Here is a 13,745-nt window from a genome sequence, read left to right as displayed (position 1 = left end):
AACTCTTATTTATATATTAAACAAATATTAAAATTTTTTATATATAAGATATTTGTGAGTTTTAAAATGCTTGTAAGCTGAATAATGGATGATTTAACTTAAATTTAAACGGAGAACTAAAATTAAACAGACCAATATTAATATTTTTCCCAAAAAAATATCAAAATTTATCTAATCATGCCTAATTAGGGTAAAATTAAGAGAAATTCAAAGTCAATTAGCCGTACATATCGGCATTAGAGCAATCATAGCAAACTAGATTTTACTTTTTAGTCGAGGGATCGATTCCATTTACCATAATAAATGTACAAAAATTCATGTGGGATGGTCTCACGGGTCAATTTTGTGAAACATATATTCTATATCGGTTATCCATAAAAAAAATATTATTTTTTATGTCAAATATATTAATTTTTATTGTAAATATAGACATGACTAATTCGTGTAACAAATAAATAAACTGTATTATGAAAGACCTAGTTACTCTAATAAACGTGGGGAACATCCTTCCAACTTCACATAAATACCTTTGCTTGGTTGCCCACAAACATCGGATAACTCCCTTCAAACCACCTTTTCTTTCCGAAGTCACTACAACAAAAAATGGCTATTATGACATTTTTTTGTAGACACTTTTAATTAAATGTTGTTACAAATACTTAATAATGACATTTGTAAAAAATTAATAATGTGTAAAATAAAAAAACATATTAGATTAGTTATCATGACATTTTTAATTGATGTCATTTTTTATATGGAGAGAAACAATTATTTTCCCTCCTCCAATATTTATCTAATCCAAATATTTCAACATTTATTTTATTTATTTTTTCAACATGGTAAAAAATAATTAAAAAACTAAAAAAAATTTAATCAAAAGGAAAAAAAAGGAAAGAACGATGGATTAATTTATACAGTGTGCCAAAAAAATCTATTTGATTCGACGAAAATTGTGGCAAAAGGAGTGGTTCGTAGCATGGATCCAAATACCGAAGTAGGAAGACAGACGTTGGGACCAAATTGGTGTGAAATACAAGTTCTAGTTGTCCTAGAACGGGAAGAGAGTTTGATTAGACTATATGATCTTTTACAAAAGGTTGGGGATACACTTGGAAGAATGATAGCTTGGCCTTGTCATTTGATATGATATTCAACTTTTCAATTAACTAGTATTTATTGTTATGTTCGTCATGTTAGTATCTTTTTAAACCAATATCAATTATATTTGCAGTTGACAGTTAATGAGGATGATTTCTACTAGATGCATTTGGATAAATAATAATTTTCCAGTTTATCATTTGGTATGATATTCACTAGTTTGAATTAAATTTTAATCTCTTTATTTTGTGTTTCTTTAATTTTATTTCATTCATACAAATATATGAATTTTTATTATAGGTGACAAGAATATGGATTTTGATTAAGATGAGATGGTTGAATAATGAATATGCGTCACAAGTTTGCTTATGTTTTGCTTTGCAAGACTTAATCGTTTGTTAGTTCTTAAACTAAATACATTTGGTACATTTGTTGGGATATAGATGTTTTTCGAGATAACAAATTTGTCAGTCTTATACATTAATGATTCCAAAATTAATGACAATTATTGATTAACAATTTAATTTCTATTTTAAAATTTTGTATTTGTATTTATGTTAATTTGTTATATCTTTGAATATTATATCATGAAAATATTGAAAATCGATGACATTTCATAAAATATGACATTTTTTATGTCACAATAGAACATTAAACCATATACATAAAAAATGTCATTGTAAAACTCATATGGAGACATTTCAAAAAGTCATTATAAACAACTATTAATGACAATATTCAATATCCTTATATACTAGTATAGAAGACATTTGTAAGTGTCATTACAGATTACATAATGAGACATTTTAAATTAACCTTATAACATATCATTAGTGACAATTTTTATTGTCACTATAAATAATATACACGACACTTTTAGTTGTCATTATAAATTATGTTAACTGACATATAAATTTGTCATTATTGCTATAATAACAAGGCATGTATAAATGTCTTTAAAAATGAGTTTCCCGACATTTAAAATTGTCATTATATGAATAATTAGTAACACGTATGAAGTTGTCATTAGTATTTTATAATGATATTAAAAAATGTCAAGAAGTTTAAGACGACATTGGAATAGACGACATTTGTTGGAGGTGTCACTAAAACTTAAATGTCACTAAATATTGAATATGATAACATTTATGAATATCATCATAAGCATTTATTCTTGTAGTGAGTTAATATTTATAATCTTTTTTAAAAAATAATTCCACACCGACTCATTACTATTTTTTTAAGAAACATTATATTTAACTTATTATTTTCATCAAACTTTACAAACATTTATGTTGTTTAATTAATTAAAGTCATTACAAAGTGGAAGTGACGTTTGCATTTGTTTTACTTATATACATATAGATTAATTATTTGGACGTCTGTCTTTTGCAAAATTGTGGGCCTCCAAATATTAGAATTACAAAAGCCGGCAATTAATTTCATTATCAAAAGATTAAAGTTGCCATCATATTGCACTTGACCAAATATCAATCAAGCTTAATAAAGAAAAAAAGTAGGTTTTATACTTTGATTTGATACACACACACGGGATTACTTGTTCGCATAAAGTTATCATATTCCTCGTGTCCGATTGATCCTTTGTCTGATTTTTATTTTATTTATTTGCATTTCGCTTTCGTTTGTTGTGTTGTTGGTGACTTTGTATGCAAAAAGAATGGGCCATATTTTTTTCATAATATTTAAAATATATGGTTTTCATAATTCAACCTTTTATTTTATTTTATTTGTCTTTAATTTAAATTGAACAGCTCAATAATCATTATTTTTTCTAAAAAAAAATAAATTTTATAATTCTCTGATCAGATTATTGAAAAATTTTTAAATCTGTAAATCAGTTCGATGAATTCTGAACTTTTTTTCCCGAAAAAAATTTTAACCATCCATCAGATCAGTACTACTTCAAAATAAATTAAATCAGTAAATAAGAAGCGAACCCACAAAACGTGGTTAAATTGCTATATATCGATAAAGTTCTCATAATTAACAATATCTTGAAAATATGAAGACAAATCTATAACGTTTCAAGAAAAATCCCAAAGGAATATATATAATTTTCTGGAGTTGATAGAAAAATTTCTTACAATTAGGTTTCATTAATCTAGGAAAGACTCGTCCCAAACTTGCGATTTTGATAGAAAATACAGCTCCATCTTGATGAAACTATTAAGTAGCTGTAATTTGCATATCTTTTATAACTCTTTTTTTTTCAGAAAAAATCGGCATATGGTTGTTGATAGTATTATATGTATCATTTCTACGTGGACGATTTCAGAATTTTGATCATATTTTTACCTTATATATAGAAATTGCATGGTGTGCACCATTAAATTAAAAGTAATATATAATAGCAAAGCTGCAGAGTAAAAAATTAAAAGAAATAAGTATGTAATATAATTGTCGCAAATTGTGCTTAGTATAAGAAGATGAGGACTTTCTGAATATTAGTAATGAAATAAAGCCAAACTTTACTGCCCTTCTTTAATTACATATAGTTCCCCTGGTTGGACCGAAACAAATATTATTTTTCAAACTGGGTCCGAAATTCCTTCATCTTCTACCTTTAACTAACACAAGAATGATACAGATTTTCACAGCTTTACAATGAGGAGTGTGGCACTTGATAATATTGATTTTGAGTCTGATTTTAGTGATCAATTAGGTTATGTAATCAAAGGGTGATTATGTGATGGTCTTTCATTAATGGACGTGAGATTATTCTGCCATGCAAAGGGATTAAAATGGTGCTGAAGCCGCTGGACCAGCAGAACTTGGCGTATATCCCACAGCCTTTGCCGGAGCTTCACCGTTTCCAGCCGGAGGTGTTCGTTTTCTCTGCAAACAGCTTCGTTCTGGCTCACCACCAGCTTCAGCTGGTTCATTAGTTCCAGGTTCACTCGCTTTTGCCGGTTCACTTGGGTCCCCAGGTTCTCCAGGTGTTTTTGTTTCCGCATGCGGGACCGCCGGGCCGACTCCCGGTTCGATTGCGTGCGCTTACGCTTCCGTTCATCGATGATCGAGGGGGGTAACAGGGTAGTCTGATCAGAGGTGACCGAGCTCAGGTGTTTAGAAGCACTGTTTTCGATCGGATTAGAAGAACGGGAATTCTGAGTTAAGGGGTCTGGGTTTGAGGTGTCTGAACCGGAGCTGGAACTTACCGGTTCTTGGGATTGTTGTGGGAGAAAAAAGGCAACTGGTTCTTCTAATTGATCGGGGAATGGTGTATCGAAGAGAAAAGGCGGTTCAATGGGATCCCATGGGGGAAACCCGCTTTCGAAACCCGAAAAAAGGTTTTCGAAGCCGAACTCGAAGGTGAACATGGCCGGAAAAACGCTTAATTGTGGCTGAGAGGAGAAAGTGGGAAAGGGAAGAATCGAAGTGTAGGGTGGCGAAATTTATAGACCATTGGGAGGAGGATAGCAGGGGCATTTTAGTCATTATGTATGTAGATTTGGAGGGGGACTTTTAAAAAAGGATGGGTCTGCTTACGTCATCATGTGGGTTCGCAGTTAATCTTAATCGTGAAGAAACAGAGGAGGTGGAATCACGAGGACACGTGTCTCCATCTTGTAGGCTATTAGAAGATGCTTGCTAATCTACAAGGTTCTGAAAGCGTGAAGCGTCCCGAAGCGCGGATGTCAAGCTCCAAGTTTTCCAAGCATAAGCGAGATTAGCACAGGCTTAAGCGTGAAAAAGCGTTTTTTATCTTTAGTATAATTGTAATTATCTCAAACCAATAAATAGATAAAATAATACATAAATATGATAAATTTAAGTCTGATACATTAATTCTCATATTTATAAAATCATAAAATATCAAAATTACAATCTTTATTTGTTTTTGCAACTAGAACACATTAAAATTGTTAAATATTTGTCAAAACATTATCAGACACGCTTAATCATAATTAAAATTAAAAAACAAACATCTAAATTATAAACCTAATGTATTATTTTAAAATAAAAAGACATACCTTCAAAATAAAAAATTTAAAAATAAATAGATGCGATTAATTGTGCTTAAAGACGCTTAATTAAACACCTTAATTATGCTTAATTCGGTCAAACTGTAGTTTGACCGCTTTTTCCCGCTTTCTCCGAAGCGGGGCGTTTGTGTCGAGCTTCAAGCTTAAACGCGCTTAAACGAGCTTTTTAGAACACTGCTAATCTATAATGAAGTTGGATACGTGAGATCCGTTTTTAAAACATGAAAACCCACCATTTTTTTAAAAAAAAATCGTAGGTGGATTCTAACGTACAAGTAAATGTTGCAATGAAAGATCTTCTCCAGATGTTGCATAGTGGAAATTCTAATTGTATTTTCATTCTCAGCACGGAGCTACGTTTCTATTCGATCGAGAACATACCTGTCTCATTTGCAATAACACACGATGCATTTCATACCTTACTAATCATTAAATTATATAATAATAAAAAGGAGGGTTTTAGGAACAATTAAAATAGCTTATATCTGCAATCATTAACCAACATTATAGTTTTTTACGCTATTTGCAACAGCTTCAATGAAAAGATGAGTTTCGATTGGGTGATTGAGATGGTGGAGTATATAAATGTTTGGTTAATAGTTAGGAGTTCAATTTCTTCCGCCAACATCTTTCATGGGCCAACAAATTAGTCCAAAAAACTAGTCGAGCTCGAGTTCGAGCTCGCGAACATTATGAGACAAATATCCTTGAACTCGAGATCGGTTTGATAAAATTGTTGAACTTGAAATCAACTCGATATTCTTAACGAGCGATATCGAATGAGCTTTTTACCAGGTCAAACAGCTCGCGAGTGACTTGTTTTGTTTACATATTTATTATTACCTCATATTGCAAACCGTCAGGTTGAAATGGAGAACTTTGGTGAAAAATCGTACTAAATGTGTTGCAAATAAACTGAGGTATCATTGCACTGATCGAATTGATATTACATGTTTTCTTGTTCATATGAAAGACAAATATAACTGTTTCATGAGATGATAAACATCAAACAGGCGCAGCCATTTTTCTATTCAGTTCTTTCGTTATCTTTTTTGGGGTAAGGTTCTGATGACAAGCATTAAAACAAAATTTACAACTGGAGAATTGCATACTCTGATTAAAATTTGGATTCTTGGCCACTTTAGGGCAATACATGCAGCAGACGACATTCGGTTGCTACAGAAACTTTTTACAAAATATAGAATCTCAATCAACTTAGGTTCAATAAACACAACACTCTTTGCTTTAGCAGAAACAGTTATAAAATGCAACAGTATGAAAGAGCAATGTCAATACATTTAGAGAAGTGTGCGCAAATACATCTTTAGGTCCAACTCCGAGCATCATTTAATCGAGCATGTAAATTCTAGACGCAATGTCTTGGACCAACCAATCAAATCCTTCAATAAGTCCTTCCCCAGTGTATGCGCTACATCCCACAATTCTCCAATGTCTGGTTTTATCCATTGCTTCCAAGTTGAGCACCTGAATGAAGGATATGTAGTCTTAATTGAAATTCATTTCATCCAAAAACTTGAAGAATTTCATATAGTGCAGCAAAATATTTGTTTCCACCATGCCACAGAAAAAAACTAAGTTGAAGAAAAGGTCAGCAGCCACAATATCAGTATATCGGGCAATAGAAATATCTTTCCATTCTTTTATTTCTGTCGCACAAGGGCATTAAAGTGAGACTACACTTAATAAAAAAAAAAAAAGTTTCATCGACACACCATGAATGTGATAAATAAATCCACATTTTAAACAAATAAATAAATAACATACAATTAACTTAAATTTCCATTACATAATCTCATTACCTTAGCTATCTCATCTGGTGACAAAGAACCTTGTATATCTTGCTTATTAGCAAAAATCAACAACGATGCTCCTGATAGCCTCTGTAAATAACAGAAAATCAGGTGTTGCAGAAAAGAAGCAGTGGAAAGGCGAAAGATGGAAATGCACTATCAAGGGAAGTTTATCTTTAATATTTATTAACCGTACATCTTCATAAGATGTAAAATTTATGGACCACTGATGAATAAACACAATCTAGAGAAATGATGCAATCCAAAATATTTGCACAATCTAGAGAAATTATGTAATCCAAAATATTTTCTTGGTTCCATACTTCAGCCATAATTTTTCATGCAAATCACTGCCACGTTCCAAAGGTAGCTATTTATCAACTCAAGCAGGCATGCTATTGCATCCTGAGAACGTATTCCAATAGTTGTACGGTACTAGAAGGTAACATGTGGCAATAGCTGTAATCCAACATCAGCAACACCAAAGTGCAAGCAGGAATATTGTAGTAGACCTAATAGCATGAATTAATCTCAAAGTAAAATAATCCTATTTGTTGTGTGCATATTTGAAGAAATGCCAATTCCCACAACTTTATGGACTTGATCTACAAAAGCAAGGGAGAAAACTAAAAAATGCAGGCACCAAACAAATTATAAAACTCAATTTTTCATTAGGACTAAAAGATTCTGTACAGCCATCAAGAAATGGAAGAAACAATGCACGGGATAGAGAGAGCATGCCTCTTCTTTCAGAAGAATATCCAACTCATATTTGCAATCGTTCAGCCTTCTGATATCTGAACTATCCACCACCCAAATCAACCCATAAGTTTGCTAAAAATAGTTCCTCCAATAGGACCTTATGGTTTTCTGCCCACCAACATCCCATATGTTCAAAGTGTACCTACAATCAATACCACGTTCGTCCATAAGTACACTATTTAAATAAACCCTTGTCATTTTCCTGGGGAACTAGCTTCAAATGTCAGCAAAAATTAAACGAATGCAATCAATCTAGCATAAATTTTCAACAATCAACAGCTTACGATAAGAACATACTTCTGGTAATTGATGGTTTTAATGTTGAAGCCAAGTGTTGGACTGATAACACTGGTGTCTTCACCATTGATTTTTAACACTATTGTTGTCTTTCCTGAATTGTCAAGACCCCTTCAGCAAGTGAACAAACATTGAAACTAATTAACAGGCGTTAAGATCAGAAGATGCATAAAATAAACCTATGATTTCCTGAATAACGGTTAAAAAAAATGAAAAAACAGGCAGCAGGTTCAGAATTCATACACCATGAGAATGCGCATCTCCTTCTCCTTGCGCTTGATTTTGCGGATGATACTGAGTAGACCCATTATTGCTTATCAAGTAGGAGAAATGACACTGAGTTGAACTCTGAATCTGAGTTGTTTCATGAATTCATTCAATGTGCACAACTTCAGAAGGATCCAAGACAATTATAATTAGATCACAAAATTAAGTTATGGTAGGACTAACACAAATCGACCAATTAACGGGCAGACCAAGTAATTGCATTTCTTTTCGCCTCGTTCACCCCTATCCCTGCTCCTGCCCTAAGCCCAATCTCTCCAGCAAGTTAATCGGAAAACTAGACCATAAAATTAGATGCACTAGCACCAAATGGTTAAATTTTTAGGAACCCAAATTTCTCACACAGGCATACTAGAGCTAAAAAAATGCAATACTAACAATTTCTAATGAGAACCAATCCACAAAAACAAATCAGAAAAAATTGGTGAACGTGACAACAGAATTTAAAAACGCAAAGCTATCTGCATTGAAGCATGATAAAAATTATGGAAAAGTTTGTGAATTTACCGAGAAATCGCTCGATCAGTTAACAATCTGATTTCTGAGTCCAAGAAACTACTCCGCCTGCTGATATTGTCTGAACTTTGCTTCCTCTGAGGAAACCTCAACTTTTGCTTCGAAGAAATTGGGAAGGCAGATTAAAGTGTGGGTCGGATCTTAATTTTGTAAGCCGGGCCGTTGATCCTGATTTTTGATTTGGGCTTTTTTAAACGTTGGGCTACTAGAGTCGTTTCTTTGCTTATTAACTCGGATTATTTTTTTCCAATTCATTAGTATTCGAATCATTAAAAAAAAAAAGAACTAATTGAATCCAATTTTTTTAAAAAAAAAATCCGAAAATTTCAAGATAATTGATATTTTTATCTCTTTATGGCTTTGGTTTGCTTTATTTCAAAACTAAATTATAATCTCATATCTTTTATTTCTTTGCAATTTTAGTCAATTTTTAATCATATTGCTAGCATGATGACAAACATATAACACATTAATATCATATCAACGTTATGAAATTGTTGACTTGTTTAATGTCATATTAGTAAATTAGGCAAAATAGCCATAAATAAATAAGAAAATTAGATCAAAATAACCTCAGTTTGATGAGTTGGTGAACCCCCAAAAAAAAAAAAAAGAGAGAGACGAATTAAAGAAGTAAACAATTTATTTTTCTTTTTATTTTTTTTAAGAAGAAAACTATTGCATTAAGCCATTTACAACCCTAAGATCAAGTTTTACAAAAAGCCCATATAAAGAAAAAGCAGTTTGAGTACTCTATTCTTGTAGTGCCTCCTTGGCTAGAATATGTGCCACTGTGTTGGCCTCCTGAGGACCTTAAATAGCTAATTTTCACTCTTAGATAATATGTTTTGTAATTTAAAATTTGAGTCTGGATTCCAGGATTCGAGGGATTCTTCGAATAAAGCAATAGTAACTAATATGAACTTCTTGCAATTGTGAACAAGTATCACGGATTTCAGCAATAGTAAGAGCCTCCAGAGGCATAGCTTGATAATTTTGAGTTTAGGCTGAATGGTACGATAAAAATATAAAATAAATAAATTAAAAATTTAACTAGAATAAAAGATTAATTTATAATCAATGAACACTTGCAAAATATTTAACATTGACTACAAATATCACATAGTGACACGAACCAAATATAAAATACCGAAGATGTACCGCGTGGTTTTACATTGAATATAACTCGTCAATTATTGAATCATGGTCTATTCTTGTAGTAAACTCTTTTTCAATGTGATTCAATAGTCTATTATTCCATTAAACTACCTTTCAATGTAGAAAATCATATAATCTGTCAAAAATCTTCTTCTATTTTATTCCGTAGAGAGGTATTAAGAAGTTTCTTGGCTGAGAATGATATTTTGTTGTTGAATTAAAAATATAAAACGTTAAAACAAGACGAATCAATATATCAAAGTGATAATGATGTGTCTTTTTGTCTCTACTAATCGTTGACATAATTATGAAATGAAGAGATATTCTGAAACCTTTTACGATGAATTATATCGAACTTATAGTGCTCCGACCGACTTCTCAAATGATGTAATTCTTGTCTAGTGAAATCATTAAGATAGAATTTCTCTGCAAGATTGTAAACATCATCAGCATTAAATAATTTAAAGTTGTCTCGAGGTTTCAAAACAGAGCTAAGTCTAAGAATTTCTACAGCCTCATCATTGAATCTGCTGTTGAGTTCTTCCACTTAAAAATTTATTGCATCATGAAATACAATAAAATGGTAATGATGTTCAACTTTAATAGAATCTCTTTGCTGGAACAAACTTCATGTATCAGATTTATAACAAGCATTCATATTTGATATCCTAATACTATTATTTTCACAAAGTGATTGCACAATCATTAGAAGAATATCATAAGTTTCTGCTCTCAAAGTATAAAGTAAAGCTTTGGCAGTTAAGACAAAATTCATTATATTTAAAATGTCTAAAGACTTTTCTTGAAAAGATCGACAATGCAAATTTGTGATCTCGATACACATAAATATAAGATAAATATGAAATCAAATTATCTCAATGCAATCAAAGAACATGTAGTTTCATCTGTATAGAATTCAAATATTATTTCTTCACCATGTGCTCAAGCACGATAATCATAGAGTTGTACGTATCTATCATACTGCAAATCTACTAAAAATGGGAACTCCAACGTGTCTTGTCAGCTCGTTGCAAAGTACGTATCAATATAATTAAGGTCAGTATCTGTCTCGCAAACCAATGAGAAATGAAATGGTTAATGAGAAATCAAATTAGAACTACGTTTTATTAATGAAAAATCAAATGACTAAGGTTATGAACCCCTATCGACATATTTTTTTTTGTAATCACACACACTCACTGTCAGTGTAATTCATAATAATAATAGCTTACAACTTTTGAACCTAGAGCAATTGTGATCACTAATCATACTTGATCTTAAGGTTAGCAATATACATTTGTATATTAAATTGAAAGGTGACACCAAATGGTGGTGCCTCTGCAACCCTAATAGAAATTATAAAATTTTATTGCAATCATTTAACCATGAAAGTTTGTTTAACCAAACACATTAAGTATTCACCTACGATATTATTAAGTCAAAATATCACAGTTTTTTTTTTAATAATGAGTGCGTTATACATCCAAGAATGCAGATTCAGACATTTTAAATACAATTTTTTAAATTTCTTATTATTAGATCATAATTACAAATTTTAATACCGTAACCATTCTCCATTAATCAACTTTAATACTTCTTACCTAAGTATCCTCAATTTCAATACTTTCCACCGAACTATTCAATTTTTCTTGTCAAAGAATATAATTTATTCCTTAATTAAATTTACCTTGTGATAATATTGTGTTGATTAAATTATAGAGTTTTGTCTTGCTATGTCATATATATTTATGATAAAAACGCTAGATATGATATTATTGTTTAAAAGAGTTTATTGTCTAATAAAAAGTTTGTTTCCATATCTTGTAGGATTCAATTCATGGAATAAACTCTAGGACAAAGAAGCTTATAATTAATAAGATAGGAGAATTGCTGCGGAAGGTTGTTGAAGCCGATGTAGAGAGACACAACAGGAGCAAGCACGAGAATTGTGATTTACATCAAGATGATCAAATGCTTAAGTCAAGTGTATCGAAGTTTTGAAGACACTCTAGCACAACACATAATCACTGTTTTGATTAGAGTGTTGTCTATCAAAGAAGATTTTCGGCTTCACTAACGTTGCATCCGTAATTTTAGTTATTTGATTTGATAAGTGTTTTGGATGCACTTTGCTCATTCTCTTTGTTAAAGAAGTTAGATTTTCTTTATTCACTAGTATTGTTTTTGTGTAAATTGAAAGTATTTTCTAGAAATATTTTGTCTTGAGGCACCGCACAAGTGTGTTCACGTGTGCATAATTCTTTGTGTCTTGTTTTAATTACGTAAAGTTTTGTGTATTGAAATATTTCGCTATATATTATGTCAAGTGTTACAATATCGTATACAATACTCACATTAATCCAAGCTGTTCGGGTCTGAAGCCCAACCATTATGGGCAATTTTCCCACTATTTTTCCTTTTTTGTTTTTGAGAGGCAATTTTCCATAACTCAATTTATGGAGCCCAGCCGTTATGGGCACCATTCTGAACTAAATAATTTGTGCTCTCCTTACGGAGGCTGGTTAAGAAGCTCGTGAGCATGGGCCGACCTCCTTGAGGTGGGCCGAGCTCATGGGTAATGCCGGGCTCTTTCAGATGGGCTGATCTCATTCCTACCAGCTTGATATGGGTCGGCCTCCTATGGGGTACCGTGTAATATTTTATGTCCCAACTCAAAGTCGAGGTGATGGACCCTTCCATCCCAATATCGAGTTAAAAGGTTAAAATATATCTCGATTAAAAGATCAAAATCAAATAAATATGTTAATAATAAAGGCCAAATTCATGTACACTTAAATGCGTACAAGTGTAGCCGAGTTGGTGTACGTTCATGTGACAGATTTGGGACAACAACGAAGCTTCGATTCATATGGGGATCATTCCTCTTGGATTTGTTCTTAATTTACTCACTCTAGTTACCTGATGACAACAACAATATTCAGAATGATATATTGCTATCAAAAGTTTTGCAGGCTTTGCCATTTATCTATTTTATTAAATTTCATCACTCGCTGTTATCAACTTCTCCTTGTATCCGTCATTTTAGCGCACTATTATGTATGCACTAATATAAAACTTTGAGAATCTGACAATACGTAGGAGTAAAAAGATACAGTCCGCTCTCACAAAGCGGGCATTAGACACTGCGGAGATATTAGTACAAAGCTTTGGGGAGATTGAGGTTTAAATCATGGATCAATGTTCGACTTTGAATGTTTAAATTATTGAATTCGTAAACTTTCCGTCGATGTCTTTTTTCAGAACATATAGGGAATACCAAGGAATCATTATAGCACTTTTGTTACCATTTACCCGTGTGTTATAGTCAGAAACATATTTTTTAATTTTGATTTTTTGTGAAATTACATTCTAACACATAAGAAAAAATATATCAAACAAATATTAAAAATCGAGAATGTTTTATTTCAAATTGATGGTTACGTGTTTTCACGCCCATTTTGTTTTTAAGAATTTAAGAAAAACAAACAACCTCAACAGCAAAATCCTGACCGTTTATTTCAGGTAAACATGAATATTTAGTAAATTGTTAAGAACAATAATAAAAAAATATAAAAATTATAAAATTAAACACAGTAGAAAAAATAACAAAATATTGAAAACAATTTATCCTAATATCATTATCCAACAAAAAAGCATAAACTTTACGGTAATAATTTTCTTCATTCCATTCAACTAATATCATTCAACAAAAAGAATATTATAAAATCAAGATTTCGGTTCAGATATGTTTATGATTTATAAAGATCCGCCTCCCATGTTTATACCCGAAAAACTCCATACCCGATTATAT

General features: G+C 31.7%; 1 protein-coding gene and 1 pseudogene across 1 annotated transcript; both read right to left on the bottom strand.

Annotated features, from left to right (window-relative positions):
• Nucleotides 1-3,782: 3,782 nt before the first annotated feature.
• Nucleotides 3,783-4,439, bottom strand: LOC140977435 (uncharacterized). The gene has a single exon (XM_073442182.1). It carries the CDS (start codon nucleotides 4,437-4,439, stop codon nucleotides 3,783-3,785), a length of 657 nt encoding a protein of 218 aa, XP_073298283.1.
• A 1,780-nt stretch (nucleotides 4,440-6,219) lies between these two features.
• On the bottom strand, nucleotides 6,220-9,014 carry LOC140976245 (ADP-ribosylation factor-like protein 2; annotated as a pseudogene).
• Nucleotides 9,015-13,745: the final 4,731 nt, after the last annotated feature.

Source organism: Primulina huaijiensis, chromosome 5 (genome assembly GCF_012295235.1).
Source record: "Primulina huaijiensis isolate GDHJ02 chromosome 5, ASM1229523v2, whole genome shotgun sequence".
Lineage (NCBI taxonomy): Eukaryota > Viridiplantae > Streptophyta > Magnoliopsida > Lamiales > Gesneriaceae > Primulina > Primulina huaijiensis.
This window is presented reverse-complemented; position numbering and strand designations above follow the sequence as displayed.